The sequence below is a fragment of the Rhinolophus ferrumequinum genome, chromosome 10 (genome assembly GCF_004115265.2).
Source record: "Rhinolophus ferrumequinum isolate MPI-CBG mRhiFer1 chromosome 10, mRhiFer1_v1.p, whole genome shotgun sequence".
Lineage (NCBI taxonomy): Eukaryota > Metazoa > Chordata > Mammalia > Chiroptera > Rhinolophidae > Rhinolophus > Rhinolophus ferrumequinum.
In genome coordinates, this window is record NC_046293.1 from 75,744,984 (window position 1) to 75,764,133 (window position 19,150).

The 19,150-nt window shown below is 41.0% G+C and overlaps 1 protein-coding gene across 1 annotated transcript in view; it reads left to right on the top strand.

The window, feature by feature from the left end:
* Positions 1-2,277: 2,277 nt before the first annotated feature.
* The window catches only part of TMTC2 (transmembrane O-mannosyltransferase targeting cadherins 2), a 399,668-nt gene continuing 382,795 nt past the window's right edge, over positions 2,278-19,150 (top strand). Inside the window, exon 1 of the mRNA XM_033117889.1 lies at positions 2,278-3,065. Within this exon, the coding sequence (XP_032973780.1) occupies positions 2,983-3,065 (83 nt within the window). The 5' untranslated portion in view covers positions 2,278-2,982. The remainder of the gene's footprint in view (positions 3,066-19,150) is intronic.

A 19,150-nucleotide genomic window follows, 5' to 3' on the forward strand; every position in this document is an offset into this window, starting at 1 on the left:
AAGATGGGTAAGGTCCATTCTAGTGGTGATACCAGATACAGTACATATAATGAAGAAAATCATGTAGGGTGGTGGGATAGAGATTGCTGGGGAGAAGCTACATTATCCAGTACAGGCTGGGAAAGCCTCTCTGAGGTGATGACATTTGAACTAAGACTTGAATGTTGAGAAGCTAGATAAGATCTGGGGAGAAAGCATTGCATGTGGGAAGAAGAGAAAGTGGTCAAATCCCGAGAAGGACATCTTGTGTTGCTAGAGCACTGGAGCACAGTGCAAAGGGACAGAGGTAATCAAGGCCAAAAGAGGATCTGGCTGGCCATGGTAAAAATTAGTTTTACTTGATGTGCAACAGGAAGTCCCTGAACATTTTTATGTAGGGAAATTGTAGGTTTTCAAAAGAATCTGTCTCATGCCTGAAGTTGAGACAGGGGGGCGGGCAGTGGCAAGAGCAGAAGACCACGTTGCTGGCAGGCTCCTTCCTTAGTCCATGCAGGAAAGGAGGGTACCTTAGACTAGGATTGGAGCAGGGTGGATGTGATTGTCTATGTTTTGGAGGTAAACATCTAGGTTTTAGTCAACAACTGAAAAGAAAGGAGAAAGTTTGAGACAATAATAATAATAATAATAATAATAATGAAATACCTACAACTTCTATTGCACTTAGCACTCTTCTAGGTGCCTTACAAGTAACCTACTTTAATTTTCATAATACTACCTACAGATAGGTATTATTATCAGTTTTATAGTGAGATAATTGAGGCCTAAAGGGGTTAGGTGACTGGACAGTTCGCCCAGGTAATAATAGCAGAGTGGGGACTCAAACTCATAGCGTGCTCTTCGTCCAGTGTACTAAGATCCCATGTCAATGTGTTTATAGTGGAGAGGATCTTGATGGGTCAACAGGAAGGATTTTTCAACCTTTTCAAAAATGAGCAGAGGTTATGGAGATAAGAAGTTAAAAGGTCAATCTCAGCCTTTAAAGATACAATTCCCTGTTATGTGTATTTACTTATGTTTTTCCCAGAGCACGATAATGGACCCATCCTGTAGGGCATCATAGGTATAATGACTATCCATCATTTTATCTGTGTCTATGTATATTTCTTTGTGAAATCAGGAAAAAGATGGAGCTTTGTTTTGCAGACTTCCAAACCACTTCCAATACATCCAGGGGGCTCAACTGAATTTCTAGTCTCAGTTTTGGAGAGCTTCCTGGTTAGGTGCTGTGTTTGGATGGGGCGGGTGCGGAAGGGGAGTGGGGGAGTCAGCCCTCCACAGGTCTCTTTTCCATGCATTGTGGTTGCCATGCAGCAGGGGGCGCCGCTGTAGTGTTCATCTTGGTCCACCAAAACCACGAGTCTTGCAGAAAGGGGCCAAGCCAGGAGGTGTGGTGGGCAGCCCACGGCCCTCTTTGGTCTGTAAACTTTAGTACCCAGAGCTCGTTCTGCACAGCCATTCTTCTACACCATATTGCAGCTTGTTGGACGTCTTCCATCCAGTCCTGTATCCGGGCGGAAAGGAAAGGACATTAGCTTCCCGCCTTCTTAGGTTATAGCTCTGTACTGGGCGGCAGAGGCGTCTCTCAATGTTCTCTGGGTCAGCCTGACATTCCCCCAGAAACCACGAAAGGCGCGCCGCAGGTGCGGGGTATACACACATGTGTACGTGTCTTTCTTTCCTCTTTTGGGGTCCTTCCTTTTTAACCTACTGCGGGAACATTTCCCTCCCCACACGTCTTTCCATTTACATTCGGGACAACCGTAGGCTCAGAGCTGAAATCTCTTCCCCCTAAGATGCCTCCCTGCCCAAGCTCTCCAATACCCCCGCTCCCCATTTCGGCTCACGCACTATGAGCGTGTGTGAGAGGCTGCAGCACTCGCCAAACCTGTTCTTCCTTTCCCGATCCCCAGAAGTCTCCAGCAGACCGGACTTAACGCCTGGCAGCGCTTGGCACACACAGCGCTGGGGTTGAGAAACAGCCGGTGCCAGGCGCCGCCGGGCACTAGCCCGGCGACCGACCGCATCCTCCTCGGTGTGGTTTCTCCTTTAGCTGCCCCTCCCAGGCTGTCTTGTAGCAGTCCTCCTCAGGTCCCCCGGGCCCTCCCGAGTGAAAACAAAGGTGAAAGAAACACGACGAGGGCGGGCGAAGGGTAGGAGGAGCCTTAGATATCGGGGGGCGGGTGGGAGGAGCTTCCAGCCGGCGAGCAGAGGGTGTCGTGGGAGGAGCATTAGGGGAGGATCTGGGTGGAGAAAGGGGCCGGGCAAACCCGGGATGGAGGGCTGGCCACGCAGGCGCGGGGGGTAGCGCCGAGAACCCCACGCGGGAGCTTCTGGAGTCTCCAACCACCGCTTCTCACTTCACTGGAGAAGGGGCTGGGGCCGGCAGGGAGCTAATAAAGAGTGAATGAGCTGCAGCCGCTGTAGCGGCTGGAGTCAGCCCGAGCGGCACCCGAACCGTGCGCCCGGGAGGCGGCGAGGGGAGGCGGTTCGCCTCGTCCCTCCCATCCGCCCCTTTTTCTCTCTCTTCCTCAAGCTGGTCCCAGAGCCCGGCTCCGTCCGGTTCCTCTTCCCTATCCCGCACTCTTCCACCTCCTCTACGTCCCACTCCTCACCTAGGGCACCCCGATTTGCCATGGGTTAGGGTGGGGGCCTCGAGCCGCGGGAAGGACCAGCCCTGTGCATCCATCCGCCGGGGGGCGCGGAGCCCGGACGCCGCTCGCTGCTCGCGGGCGCCGGGCATGTGGAGCGCGGTGTGAGCCCGCACCCGGGGAGGACGCAGGCGCTGCGGAGACGGGCTGAGGAGGAGGAAGAGAGCGGTGGATTGGAAGGACCGAAGGGAGGGAGAGGACGGAGGGTGGGGAAGCGAGGGAAAAGTGAAGCTGGGAGGAGAAGGCGGCGGAAGGTGGGGATTGATGCTTCTGTTTTTTGTTGCCGCTGCTGCCCTCGCGCTGGGAGCCGAGCCGGAGGGAAGGCGGTGGAGAGATGATTGCAGAGTTGGTGAGCAGCGCTCTGGGGCTCGCCTTGTATCTCAACACCCTAAGTGCGGATTTCTGCTATGATGACAGGTAAGGGGGTGAGAGAAGGGATGACGGGCTGCGTGGCGACTCCGTGGTGGCTCTGACGCTTCCCGCTTTAAGGCTGGAAGTGCGTCTTGGAGGAACTGGTCCAGCACCTGAAGGCTTAGGAGACGCGTAAACATTAACACCTAAAGCGAAAACACCCGGGAGGCGAGCGCGCTGGGCGGGCTGAAGGACTTTGGGTTCCTAGTTTGCAGCAGGTTCTTTGCTTCTCGCCTGTTGGCAGACGCTTAAGTTTCTTAGCGGAAATCGCAGCAATTTAGGAAACTGTTTAATGAACATATTTTTAAAAACATCTTAGGTATTCCTTGGTGAAACAAAAGCACATTGAGCGATTTTACGTCTGGGCTGAAAGGAAGCCGTTCCCCGCCCCCTAATAGATCTTCCCAGTAACGTTTCCTTTTGTTGATGGGACACTTTTATTTCCCGAGGTTAAAACACACGTGTGACAGTTGCCAAAATAATGGAAAGAGAAGCTCGTACTCCGCTTCAACTTTCCCTTTTGACGTGTAGTATATACTTTGAGCCAAGATAATGCTTGCTGCTGGTCCCTTCTGCTCCCCCCGCCTCTCTCACCAATCGATGGACTAGCACTTTATAAAAGCCTGGGCTTTCATTTCTGTTTGGGAGTTTTACATTAGACGTTAGCGATTCTTTTGTGCTACTAATAGTGGAAGAAGACGCCCCTAGAGATTGAAGTTGTCTTTTGCATTTGGGTTAGTTTGGGTGGCTAATGAGACCTGAACTGTGTTGTCAAAGAAACTACATCGACTTCTGGAAAATATCACAGTTGTGGTCGTGTCTCTACCTATTTATTAAACGTTGTTAGTATTTAGAAACTGATGAAAAGCTCCAATAGCCATTAGGGAAAATTCCAATTTGTGTCTTTCCGGTGACTTAATCTGATTACAATTAAAACAGATGCATAATTAAAAGATATTAGGGAGAACAGTATGCCTGGCTAAACTTATTAACGGGCCTGGGGAGTTTCATGCTCCATTGAAATTAAACTATCCAAAAAGTGAGCACAGATTTACTTTGACAGCTTTTCAGCAGCCTCTCTGGGCTATGGAAAGTGAATGGATCCCCAGGGTCAGGACCAGGCAGTGAGTGAACTTACGCTAAGTGGTTGGTAGTGAGGGGAGGTGAAGGCAGAATCTTCTCCTGGTTGGTAATTAGACATATTCTGTATTCTCTGGTGTGCCCACTTTCCGGCTAAAAGCATGGTCATGGATGTATGCCTTCAGTCAGCGAATCTTGGTGAGCACCCACCCACATGTCTATTGTGAAATCCCAGTAGGTGAAACCACAGCCTGCAGACCCTTCTTAATGCATTTTATGTAGTGTCTGTCAGAGACTGGTTGCTAGGAAGCCACTGTTAGACATAAACTTTTCCTCAGCTTTTAAGCAGTGTACAGATTTTAGCAATTATGCTACATGCTCTGAGAAATAAATGGTCTGTGAGAGGAGCTGCTTCTGTTCCCTCCAATTTTGGGTTATAGTGCACCTGCTATTTCTAAGGTATTGGAAGAGAAACTCTTGCTTCCAAAGATGGGTGACTTTTCACAACATCTAAGCTCAGGGACAGCTCTGGGCAGTTAGTGACTCTGTTGGGGACAGTTTGAATAGTAAGCATTTAAACCAAGAATAGACAGCTTATTAAAAAAAAAAGTCACTTATATAATATTGTATATAATAGTGTAACTGTTGTAGAACATGATAGTAAATCAAGCTTTCCTGGTGTATGCTATTGTTTGTTGCTCTCTATTCTTTAAAAAGTACAAGTCAAAAGAAACTATCTCATAAAGAATGAGGCTAAAATTAAACTAAATGTACATGTACATTTTTCTGTGCTTTCAGTGCTTATTTTGTGTTCTTTAGTCATCAGTTAGAAGTGTTAGGACTTTATGACTTAGGGAGAACGGTGCAAGTGTCATAATAAGTAACTTGTGCCTTAAGGGTTGACAGTTGTCGTAAGTTCTTTACATGCTGTAGGCTAAATGGAATGTCAAAATTACTGTCTTTAACCTAGCCACATATATGAATTTAATATGATGACTTACCCTATTGTCTATTTGATAGCATTCTCACTGTATGATATACAGATATTATATATGCTACGATGTCTAGGATCGACGCGTATAAATGATACTTCGCTGCAATTTGAAAAGTATATTTTACTCTAATTTTCTTAGTGCAAAGCTGCATATGCAATTACATACTCCTAAGAGTATATAATCTTCAAAGTATCAAACTTGGTTTTTGTGTATCCTGGAAATTATGAAATACGTGTTAATAGGAGCATAGGACTTACTTTGTGTCTGCATGGCATGTTTAGGTGATTCATTGCCAAGGTGATTCACTGTTGAGTTGTGGCTTCTCAGATACACTACTTTCTTTCTAACTACTAGAACTCATTGGGGTGTGAAGGGGGAAGAGAAGGGAGAGGCAAGGGGAAACTAGGATGATGATAATATGTTTATTTCCACCACTCCATTTCAGACTACAAAGACCAGTTGAAAACTTTGTTTAAACTACATCTGTGGATTCCACTGCCCCCCCAGGATCATTTGTGAAAATCTGCTCTGTAAGGAGAGGCCAGGGCTGCAAAGGAAGAGCCCCACTCACCCAGGGAGGTGGCTCTTACGCTTGACTTGCTTAACTAAATCAAGACTTTTTTTTTTAGCTGAAGAATCTGGTATTTACTGTAGGAGTGCTTTATATTGCTTCAGCTTAAAAATTATTGCTGTGGTACTTCTCAAAGTTATCATTTCTTTTAAATATAGTGATCAAGTTTACTTTATAAACTATATATATGTAATTACTTCAGTGTTTGATGTAGCTTGGATGAGATTAAGTGGTAATCTGAAACTTTCTTAGAGCAAAATCAATTTCCCTATGGTAAAATTTAATAGTTTACAAGTGTTTCTTTGTTAAATTTAAGACTATAGCTAGGATGCGATGAAACAGAAGAGAAGAATTCACCATATCTGATGAAAAAGCATGTGTGGTTTCAACTTCACCCTCTTTCCTATTGCCTTCAATCTCATAATGACTGTATTGAATCCTAAATTGTGGTTAGAGTAAAATTGGAATTATAAATTTGCAGTCTTTGCCAAATTTTAAGTCATGTTGCATGTGACTTCTTGAAGGACCCCTTCATTGTCTGGAGAAATTTGGTGTTTAGGTCAGTGGGAAAAACTTGCTGACCTCAAATTCTCTACTCTCTTATATATTTTGTTGAGGATAACATTGCATTATTTTCCCTCATTCTCTTTAAAGAACACTGTTAATATGTTTTGCATATAGATAACAATAAAAGAGGAGTCAGTTTGTTTCAAAGCAACAGAAGTAAACCCTATTGTTTTATAGTCTGATTTCATTTTGCACAAGCCATCTAATTGATGGCATGCCCTTTATAACAAGTAAATGAGATAATGCAGGTAATACGTGTTTTTATTCTCATGAGTAAAATAATACATTAATTAAAAAAAAAAACACGACATTTTGAGTTTTAGGAATTGGGAAGTGCGTTTGTGGCTGCTTTGAAATTTTTTCCCATTTTTTCCCATTTTGCATTTGTTAAACCCAACCATGATCATGAATATTACCTCTAAGTTTCTTAGCTATTCCATTGTGTAATAATTGTGTGAAACTTGGAGAAGCAACTCCACAGAAGTTTCTGCTCTTAAATTAAAACTAGTTTAGTTATTCATTTGGATGTAAATGTAAATCTTAGTTTTTATGGAACCACTAGGTAAGATGTTTTTCCTTAAAGTCATAAAGATTTTGATTAACAGCATTTAAAAAGGAGGAATGAAGGATTTAAGGCATGACAACAAGTTTTTAAACATTTTTTTCCTAAAGATAATGAACTATTGGTCTTTTAATGTTAGTGTCAGTTTGGGTTTTTGACTGGATATGATCCCTTGTGAAATAATCACACTAACTTCACTCTAAAAAGTTTTTTCTAATAGACTTACCTTGGACCAATCTGGGATTGGTATCTGAAAATATTTGCATGTTCAACTATTGAAGGCATGACTGGTATATTTAAAAGTATGTTTAGAAAGAATTACTTATAAAATCAAAGTAAATAAGGGAGAAGTTTGGTTTGTATCAAAAGTTGTCTCATCAGGTCTTTATTGGAAGAAGCCAATGAATACAAGTTGTTTTTTTTAACTCTAATTTCCTTCCCAGTTTATAAGCCACTGGAAAAAAAAATGTAAGTGCATATAATTTATAGTTTATGAAATATTTTATGTGACATTTTATTATCTAGCTATTTTGATTGTTTAATCAAATCTATGTGGAAAAGGTTCATTTTGCTGTTTGAACAAGTACATCTCAACAGTAAATGTAAAGTATGTAGAGCCAGTATAGACCACTCTGCTTTATCTCCATTGAGCCTGTCACATGGGGTTTATCCTAGAAAATGACCCAAATACAAGCACTGAATGGACATTTGCAAATGCCATAGGGAAAATTGCTTGCCAGCCATCTGTCTCTTAGTGGTTTTCATACATAGGTATATATATTATTAATTTACATTGTCTTGTCATCAACACTTAGTTTTTCAGTGTTATTTTGCCCCTATGGAAACACTGAATTCCCTGCTGCTGTAATTCTGAAATAGCTACAACCTTTTGGATTCCAACATGATTTAGGAGCGCAGTTTGTCTTCCTAACCTCTTTGTTACCCTTCAGCGCACTAACAGCACTTGTTTCAAATGCCCATGATGGTGCAGCTGTTTATCATAGGCGAAGGGCACGTTTTCTCTGACACAGCCCACCTTTATATTCGGAAAGGACAAAACTTACCCATAAGGCACTCTGAGAAATCTGTGGCTCACAGACCTACGGTCTTATAACTTTAATATTCGCACCCAACATACTTTTAACATAGGAACATTCATCTTTAAATTTGTTGATTCTCTCTTGGAAGCTAAGTATTCTGTCAGCTTTGGATACTTACTTTAATGACTTCACAAAAGTGACAAGTGTGGCAGCCTTGATGAGAAGGACAAGTGGGTTGCTGAACGTAAAGACCTCTCCTCTAGGAATAGCTGTCCTCATTTAGAGCCTAGTTGAAAAAAATTTAGTAGGTGTAGCACCAGGAACTGCATACCTTCTGTTTTTCATAGGATGGGAAAGGCATAATATGTTGAATAATTACAGGTGTAATGATGCACAATGCTAAATGGTTTCTTTGAAGGTTTGATTTGTATGTACTTTTGAGGAATAAATGACTACATTCAATAATTCACTAATTATGAATACTAGACATAGGCTTCTCATACATATGGTGCATAATACAAACAGCAGCTGTTCACTCTTGTCAACGAGCGTCCATACCTGTCTGTCCTTTCCTACCTATACTCTAGCAGGTACTGTAAAGTGTTTGAATCTGAGAGTCTGATGATAGATGGATAAAAATGACCATAGCTTATCCTTTAGCAGATTTTCACTTGTATTTACTCATGTTTATTTTGATACTCATTTTGAAACTTTCATTGGGACTTACCTTCTTTCCCAGGACATATGTGCCTAGGACCCATGGGTAGATGGTTAGAACTGGCCTTGTTCTTGGTCTGTTGCTCATTGGCACATTATTTGTATGTGAGGAAGCTTTAGAATATCTCTTCCAAATGTCTCCTTCTTAACTGTCCAGGTCAGTTGTTTTCCTTGGAGGTCTGCAGTGGCTGAACTCTTCGAGTTAACTAGTTTTGCCTCGACTGGTCATAGGGATTGAAGATTTTTGCCTCATAGACTTTTTTTGGCTGTATTTTCTACGCAGTTAATTCTAACAAGATGGAGCACTATTAAATTTCTATTGATCTCTTTTCCTCCTCTCTGACAGTTTAGCTTTTCAATCACATTTGCCAGTTCCTCTGGTACTCAATGTTTCTTAGAATAAAAGATATAAAAGTTCATTTCAGTGTTTTAAGAACTTTTTGGGATTCTAGTTTTGGGTTCCACTATGACCTTTTTTTCTTTACAGGTAAATGGGAAAGAATTGATTTAGCCTATCTACTCAGGAGAATTTTGAAGAAGGCAGGAACACTGAAATGATTTGTTTTTAAGAGTCTACGTTAAAAAATTGCTGTCGTTTTTAGAGTAGTTTATTTTGTTTATGGGCATTTCATAAGATGCAGTTAATTTAAACAACTGAAAATGATTTTAAAGATGAGTTGGAGAGAGATATTTTGATTTGCTCATGTCTAAAAATTAATATGGAAGATTAGAATTGACAATTCAGACTCCATCTTTAAGTTCCATTTTATTGTGGAATTAAATAAAATTATGTGTACATTTATTTATTCCAAGGGTATACACATACCACCTTGCTTGGAGGAAGCGATACTGTATCTGTTTTAAAAGTACAGTAGTATTTGGCAGAGGAGATGCTATTTGCTTATGGTAATTTGATGTAAGCTTTTGTTTCTTGATTTTTTTTGCCGGGACATTTTGTGATATCAGAGTGAGGCAGGGTATGAAGCGTGGCACAGCGTGTAGTTATAGTCCAAGAGACTGACTAAATTACATGATTTGTCAAATGAAACACACATCAGTGCCCTCGGAATAGCAGCTGTGAGCTAGGTGTTGGGGCCAAAGAAAGTGTTCCTGTCAGATTCCTTTGTCTTTGATGACTTCCCTTCAGTTCTGTGGAATTTATTATAGTAAATGTGTGATTATTCCTTAGGAGCCTCAAGTTAAAAAAGAAAAGCAAGTTCACTGTAGGAATATTATTTTGGTTTAATTGGGAAACAATGTATAATAATATTGCCGTGGGGTAAAGGAATTTACTGACATTGGAAACTGAAAAATGCACAAGTTTTGTTAGTGAAACTTGTTTCCCTCCCCCAACCCCAAATTGTGGTTCTAGAGGTCATTGATTTCTTTAGACTAGAAAATTTTTGATTGTCCTAGCCTAGAAATTCTCACTTGGCATCATTTAGGAGTATTTTAACTTCAAAGGATGTGTTATTTGTTGAAGAGTGGCCACTGGGGTGCAATATGGCTCGTGACATTTTGAACAGTGTTAAATGATGGCACTGAAGTATTTCAAACAGCCATGTCTCAACACTGTTTAAAAATCCAGTGGGAAGAAGGACAATCCATATAAGCCTGCATACTTGGAATTCTTTGGGCATTCATTTTAAATGCAGTTCACAAGTTTGCTTCTTACAAAATAAGTTTTTTTTTTTAAAAAAAAAGATGAATAAGGCCAGTAAAATTTTTACAGCTGTGTCTTATGAAATTTTGTTTTCTTTTTTCAGTTGCTTATACGTCTTCTATAAAGAGACTGAAAGGATGTTTTTCTTTGTTTTGTTTTAATCTCTCAGTTGGGTTATAAGTCTATGTTTAAGACATTGTTATAAAGCATATTGTTATTTCTTTTATAAATCGAAAATTATAAAACTTCTCTTTGAGAGATGCAGGCAAGTAATAGCACTAAGGGAAAAATAAACCTCTTGTTTTGTTAATTTCTAATTTGTTCTACCGTGAAAGCCTGTCTACCCTGCTTTCTTTTCTGTTAGTGGTATCTCTTGGATTAAACATGAGAGTCAGTAGTTTAACTCTTTACAAGGTCAGTGCATGTTGAAGTGACATCCCTGCAATTTGTGTTCTCAACAGAGGGAGCCATAGGTGATGGCTCTGGAGATTACATTCACAGGTTTGACTACTACTCTTCTCCGTTTGGAGGGGATGCTTGTCATTACAGAGCCATTTGGGAGAAGGGGTTCTTGAGGTAGGGCCAGCAGCTGCAATATTCCCCTGGGGACCCTTCTCATTGTTTATAAACTGTCTCTTGGCCACTTCTGCCTTCCTGTCTTCATGTTGTTAAAGGTATTATAAATACTGAGGCTGTTGCCTCAGATTGTCAAAGATGTCTTAAGGTAGAATATGTGGGTCCAAGTAAGTACTTTGTCAAGTATACTTCTTTTCGAACAGGATGTTCCCCTTCTCCAATAATTAACTATAGGACTGCTCTCCCAAAGCAATTGAAAAGAGCTCATTTTGACAAAGAAAGCTTCTAATGACAAATTTTCCAACTACGAATTTGTGGAAGAGAAGTTCTCAGATGATGAAGAAGTTTAATCAGGCAAAAAGACATTTTTATTTGCAGAAATGGGTCCTTTTGAGCGAGGCAATTATTTATAGCTGATGTGAAAAACTGGTATACCTGAAGTCATTTGGTAAACCTAGTTTAAAATAGGAAGGTTAATCTTGTCATTCTGTTGAAAGAAAAAAAAATGGTGCTGAATCCTCACTGAATTTATGTTAAAGAAATAAGCTTTTATACTTTAACCTACTCTTACACGGATATGTACTGATTTAACCCAAGAAAATGAATTTGAAATTTGAATAAAAATCTACTAAAAACACTATTGGGCAGCCTGAAAATATTACCGTGTTTCCCCGAAAATAAGACCTAACTGGAAAATAAGCACTAGCATGATTTTTCAGGATGACATTACCTGAACATAAGCCGTAATGCATCTTTTGGAGCAAAAATTAATATAAGACCCTGTCTTATTTTCGTGGAAACATGGTAACTGTAGTTTGCCACAGATATCTGTTTTTCTATTTAAAAGATTCCATCAATAATGATCTTTGTAGGTAGGTCTACTTCCTCCACTTCTGTATATATAAGTCTCTTTATTTTTTCTTTTCAAAACAATGATGTGTTTTACTTTTGTTCCATGTTGAACAGAAAATGAAATTTCATGCTGTAAAACCTCTTGTATATCATCCACATAAATGATGTAAGCCATTTCTATGAGAGAGTATTTAGTAGCTACTTTGAAATTCGTGCCTGACATGATATTGAGGTTGCCCATGGCAGGCAAGGGGGCTTCAGATCTGCTCTCATAATTTGCCCTCCTGCCTTCATCCTTTGATGGTGACCATTGCCTTTTAGAAAAATGTATTGAAATACAGTTTAAACCCCCAGTTCCTTTGAATCAGCTAGGTCTCTTTATGTCTCTTCTAAAGGGACATTGTTGAGATGAGCCTCTTGTTGGAGCTGTTTCCATCTGTGTATGCATATCTATTTCTAGGTCAAGGCTTCCCTGACTTCAGTCTACCTGGAAGTCACCTGGGGTTGTTAAAATGCAGATTCTGCCTCCAGGAGACCTAAGAGCCTGCATTTCTCTCATTCCCCGGTGGAACAGGTGCTGCTGGTTCGTGTACCACACTACAATAAGAGTAATAAGGCTTTATTTCATTTAAATGTATTATACACGACTTGGTGTGTTTTACAAACATTTGGAAAGTCAACCTAAATTCCTGGATTAAAAAAGATTGAGGATAAGGTGCCTCTGTTCTGTTTAGCCATTTTATTTAATCTCTCTCTGTTTTGCTTTTGTATTCAATCACAATATCTTTATATTACCATATGGGTTTGACTTACTGTGGAGATTTTGAAAACGTAGAGAGCCTATTGAGATTCAAGGAGATGATCTTTATTGAAATATCTGTCACCATCTTGTATTACCATATCATCTTGGTAACATTACTGTGGAGACAGGTGTTGGATTCTGATTTTGACAAATAAACTGATGGGTGGTTGCTGTAAGCTTGTGACTTGAATAGATACTGAAGTTTCAGCTGAGTGTCTACAGTCAGTACCTTCATTAGCTCGTACTTTTGTTTAACAATCTCTTGTAAGTTAATTTGGCTTATGTTGCATGAAGACTTTACAGACTTCAGGAAGGCAGCAAAATATAGGTGTTCAGGGAGCTGAGAGTAGGGAAGATAAAGATTTCTGTTTTTCTTTTTTCTTTCCCGCTCAACAATCTTTATTCAGTTTTTTTTGGAAGGGGGTGGCATGCCTCTGTTCCCATGCTGCTGTCCCTCTTACGTCTCGCACCCCAGGGTTCTGTTGGGCTCAGTGTCCTCTGCTGGGGGAAGGTCCTGGTGCCCAGAGGCCTGGTCTGGAGGAAAAGCAGGGCAGCTGGTCCTTTCATGGGTGTTGGTCTCCCCTACGGGAGAGAAGGAGGATAGGCAGGGGTCCTGCCTGCCAGAATTCAGAGCTCCACTGAGTAGTGGGGGTTAGGGGTGATCCTCACCTCAGCACCTGAGGGCCTCAGGGATCAGGTTGCCAGGGTATCACCAGAGAAGCAGCTCAGAGCAAGTGCTCCTGAGTGGGGGAAGAGCTGAGGGGAAGCCCATAGGGGGCTGCAGGAAGGCTGGTCATTGTGCAGGCTGAGTCGAGAGAAGTGAGTGGGCATGTTCTCCTTAGACAGGACCTGCTTGCGAAGGGGCTCCTCCTCCTGCTACAGCTGCTGTTTGGTGCTCATGGGCACAGCTCCTCGGAAGGGGAGCTCATGTCCAGGCCTCGAGGCGCCCCCATGAGGCGGCCTGCGGGTTGCGCTGGGCCCAACCTGGAGGGCCGCGCTCCAGAGGCCACTGATGAAGGATCATTGGGGTTGGGGGTCCTGCAGCCTAAATATTTCTTAATGATATTCAGTCACTGGGTGATGCTGTCGGGTGAAGTTACCTTCATAGGATTAGAAATGCATGGGCCTGAGTGATTTTTTACCCTGGTACACTAAACCTTAGTCTTTGGGCACTTTGGGGGAATTTATGAATAGGTGAATGCCCTAAATATTTGAAGTTTTACATTTCGACTTACTAGAAATGTTTTTAAAGAACTCATCCTAAAATGATGTCATGCAGGATCGCTGGTCCCCCTCCCCGCATAAGAACGCAGGACATGGTGAGGCCAAAAAGGAACACCCACGGAGCCATAGGTAGGGGAGTCACACCACTACACTCTCACTGGCAGCTGGGTTGGAGACACAGCGAGCAAACATCCGCCAGGACCCCAACAAGGGGTCTTCCTGTACCCGAGTCTCACTGGCAGCCAGACGAGACACACCAAGCAGAAGCTGCATGATCCACAACCTGCCGCCTGCTTCTCTGCCTGCCAACCAACCAACCAACCAACGTAGCCACGGCAGTTATATCAGTGGCTAATTGGCCAACTGGTTACAGCTGATGGCCATCTACTACCCAAGCCAGCACCTTTCCATGTGAGGCCGAGAGCCTGGAAACTGCTCTCTGGGACTCTGTCCCCACAAATGAGTTACAAGTATTCCTTTCTTTTTAAAACACTGTACCATGTGTGTACTACAGAGGCAGTGTCATCAATAAACGTTGGGCCAAGTTAGAAGACTAGAGTTTTAGTCTTGGAATTTCCACTTCTCTAGCTTTGTACTCAAGCCTCTCGTCTCTCCAAATCTCGGTCTTATAATTGGTTAGGAAGTGAAAATAATAATAACTGCTGACCACAGAGTGAAGATCAAATGAAGTAGTATGATGAATGTTCTCTGTGTGTTTTAAGAAGCTTCATGGCTGTACTACATTTAGATGTGCGGAGTGTTGGCCCAGAGGATGAGTGACTCATCACTGTACGTTAGCATTTGACTCTGTTCTGCTCTGAGAACAGAGATGTTGTTGCTAACTTCTCCATGTTGCTGCTAACTTTTTCACATGGAATCCGCAGCAGTTGAACTCCTATTGTCCCATATTCTGTTGCCATCCCTATACCCCATCTCTGCTTCTAATCCCCCTACTCTCACCTCATAAGCAGTTCTTGCTCTCCTCTGTTTCTTCTCTGTTGCTTTTCCTGTGTTTCTGCTCTCTGCATAAAGGCTTATTTTGAATAGACAGATTCTGGCCAATCTGAGCCCTTCTTACCTTTTACATTGTAAAAATACCAGTTACAGTACATAGGGTATAAGTAATCTTTGGTACTTTGGTTTTATTTGGGAGGTTTCCCTCTTCAGTAACCACCCTTTTTCTTTATGGAGTATGTTCAGATTCAGAGCAGTCTGGTGGCCCGGTGATTAGGAAAGCGATATGTCAGAAAGCTGTTTTGTTTTTTTTTCCCCCTGCATTGAAGTGTTTGTGTTAATCAGTCCTGTATTGAGAATTTGCAGTATGTATGCTTAGCACATGTACTAGATGGCAACATCTAATGTCTAAACCTGGTGATACATTTTTGTAAATAATCAGAAAATATTTCTTAATTTCAGACTTTTTCAAGCAACAGTATGGCAAAAAGTAAAAAGACCACAAGAATTTTGAAATCATAATCTAGGGATCTAATCCCAGAACTATTACTTGCTAATTGTGTAATTTTGACTGTTACTAAAAATCTTTTAGCCTCTGTTCCCTGTTCTATATCAGGCTAGTGATAAACTACTTAATAGAGTTTCTGGGAGAACCGAATGAGATACATTATATAAAGTGGCTGTTATAGTGTCTGGTGCCTAGGATAATTATTAAATATTTCTCTTAATTAAGAAATTATTCATTAACTTTATTGCTGATAGTATAAAATCACTGTATAGTGTTTTGTGAAAGTATTGTAGAGTACTTAGGGATTTTTCTTAAAAGCGAATATTCAAAATTTAAACTTATTTCTAATAATATTTCACTAATATTTAAATATTAACTAATAATATTTAAATCAGATAGATTTAGGGTAACTGAAAGGGTTCATTGAACTATATTAAATAATTACTAATTTTGGAATTTAATTTTCACCTTGAATTACAACTTTGGAGAAATGATGTTGAAACTTAACCATTACACACACACACATACACACACAATTTGGGCATACATGCACGCACGTGCACACAGACCTAAATTTTGCAAATAAAATGTTTGCTTTGTATATTCAATTAAAAATACATATGAAAAGCAGAACTAGGATGTCGTCTATCTTCTTTACCATAATTGATTTTCTTCTTTATGTTAGATTCATGGACGCATGTGCAAAATTATGATTTCTTAGCATCTTATAAGAATTGTTCCACTCTGTGATATGTCTCTTTGACAACAAAAAAATCTTAAACAATGAAAATCTGGAATTGTTTTCAATTATATTGTGTAAGATTATGTTGAAGTAAGAGTTTAGCCCAAATCTCAGGTATACTTTTGTATACCTTGTTTTACAGTGATCAAATTGAATATAAAAGCTCTGTTTATTCTTTGAAACCTTTTCTGGGGAGGCTGATTTTCTCTAACTTGCACTCTCACCAGGACCTACAACTTGCATTAATTTATTTACGGGTAGTTCTGCATTTGAGAATATTGATCTCCTAATTAAAACAGATCTTTCACACGTTAATATTTTTCTAGGAATTCCCTATATAAAGAGAACATATAACTTTCTGACACACTTCTTGCTTTCCATTTCTTCCCCATGGAAGAAGAACCCCCCCACCCCCCCGAACCCACACACACACTCAAACACCAAAGTACAGACAGGTAAGCTAAGTAAGTTGAAGGTTTACCAGACTGATAACACAGCTTTTTCTTTAAAGTCAGGACTTGGCTCTAGTGATTCCCCAGGGTTCCTTCCAGTTTAAAACAGGTCACAATTCTGGGGAAATGGGTTTGGATTTATTTGCTTAAGAAATATATTTGAAATCAGCCATTTTGGGGGCAGTTAACAATGATTTAGGTAAAACTGGCCATATTGCCACACATATAATGGAAAAGGAGGCCTATTAATCACAACAAATCATATCAACCAAAGATGTTTTATCTCAGATGCACTCATCATTTTATTTCTTAGGTGTATTACCTTATTCTCAGCTGGAATGTTTACCCTGTTCCTATTGATAACTACATTCTAACACAACTGGCAAGCTCCTTTTGAAAGGAGAACACTTCTCGTTCTTGTTGGATAGCAGCCTAGTTTTCTCTCGTGCACATCTGTTCCTTGGAACATTTTGAAACTATTCAGGTGAAAATTCACCCTGTTTTTAATAAACCAGATTCTGTTGCTGATGGGTTAAAGAAAAAAATCAGTCATACTGTTTTTAATAAAGTAAAGGAAAACAACAAATGGTTGTTGCAGGATGATTCTCAACTCTCTGGAATTAACTTAAATCAGTACAAGAAACAAATAATTTAAAACCTTGTTAAACATGCCACAGCAATTGATTTTTTTCCTTTCTTCTTCTTTTTTTAATTAAAGTTTATTTGGGTGACAATGGTTAGTAAGGTTACATAGGTTTCAGGTGTACCATTCAGTAATACATCATCTGTATATTACATTGTGTGTTCACCACTCAGTCAGTTCTCCTTCCATCACCATGTTTGATCCCATTTACTCTCATCTACCATTTACCCTCTCTCCTTATCCTCTGGTAATCACTAAGCAATTGATTTTTAGGACTGAACGAAAAGACTAGCACTTGGGTCTCTTCAGGGTGAGGGACTGGATGGGAAGGGTAAGTATGCCATTCCTACAAAGTGAGCGTTGGTGAAATTGAGAGAAGTTGAAGAGGATTTTGCTCCTTTCTTGCTTTATGAAACATACTCTCCTTTTATGGTCCAGAGGAAGGATGATTATGCAGAAATTTGGATAAACTTTCTTTGGGAGGGCAAAACAGAGGTACTGCAATGGACAGATGGATAGTTTTAATTGATAACTTTGTGAATTGGAACCAGAGCAGCAAATGATCTTCAGCTTCTTCAGGTGAAATCAAGACAGGCTGTTACAATGGGAATCTTCTGAATTCAACTCTGTTTGTGGTAGTAGCTCGTCAGTGTTTTAAAAAAATTCTTCAGTATATTTTGATTGCATGCAGAATTTTTGGTGTGTGTTTTCAAATAGCAGTGAAGTAAATGATGTTGGGTCTGCCGACGGTTTCTGGGTGTGGGCCAGGATTGTGTCTCGTGAGACCGAAGAATGGACACAAGGACCAGGGAGAGGCAAAGAGTTGTAAAAAAAGATCGTTTATTAGAGGCAGAAGTTGCAGTTCGCGAGCGGGAGGGGGGTGCCCGAAACTGGGAAGCCCAGTGACTGAGACAAATTTCTTACTGTTATACCTTCCCTTGCCTACTTGGGGAAAGGGGCAGGAGCCTTCTAATGGAATTCATTTATCAGGTTTGTCCTGTTCATCCTGAAGGGATTAACGAAATAACCCATTCCTATGTATGAGACCTGCTCCTTTGTCCTGCCAGAAGGGATTTGAGATTATCTGTTAACCTCAAGGTGTATTCTCTTGTGTCTGTCCTGGAGTCAAGGAGACATTCCAGAACCTGGAGTTTCAGGATATGGCTGCTTTTTTGTTTATTCCACCAGAGACCTCCCTGTCTACCTAGCAACGTGTTCACTAACCTGTCTCAATCCCCCCTCTGAAGGCGAAACCCTAACTGCTGTTAGGGAATAGGGGCGACAACCGCTCTGGCTACTTGAGGCTGAGGAGGGGTGTAGTAGAAAGAGACCGGCAGCTAGGGCTTGTCCAGAGGCCTCTCTAAGGGTCCCCGGTAGATGAACAGATCCAGAGGAGGTGGTTGTTGTCCTGTAGGCCATCACAGCCAACCAGTGGGTAGTCTGTGAGCTGAGATGCATTATAGGCAACAGCATGAGGTAATACCTATAATAATGGAGAAAAGAAAAATGAGAAAAGTTTCCTTAAGTCCTGCTAACCTGGGAAGCCAGGAAGTAAGGAAGGTAAAGAATCTTGTTCTTAGTTTAATAGTGGAACCTATATTATGAATTTGTTGAGCTTTATCTTTAATTAATTGTGAATTATCAGAGAGATTGAAACAGCATAACCCTTTAAACTTTTTGCATCCTTGACTGTGTTTGAGAAGTAGATAATGTATGGCAGCTCTGTTTTTGAGAACTGTTTTTCTGACCTGTCCTAACTCATGGCGTGGACGGCCTGTGAGGTAGATTGGAGCAGCCCCAGAGGGAAGGTTTGTATTTTCTAAGATATTATGTAGGGTAACTATATAGCATATCCAGCCTTTTGTATGTCATTTTTTATAAAAGAGCTCTCATCAGTGAAGAGTGTCCAGTCTGGGTTGTCTAGGGGTATTTTCTTGTAAATCTGCTCTGGCAGCACAGGTTTATATTAATTAAAACTTGTTGGCAGTTAATTCTTCCTCCATCTCTGGGAGGAATGCCACAGGATTAAGGGTGGAGCAGGTCTGTATTACAGGACTTTCTAATAAGAGGGCCTGATGTCGCAGATGGAGGCTATCAGTGAGCCAGTGACTGTTAGTATTTAAAAGTCCTCGAATGTGATGGG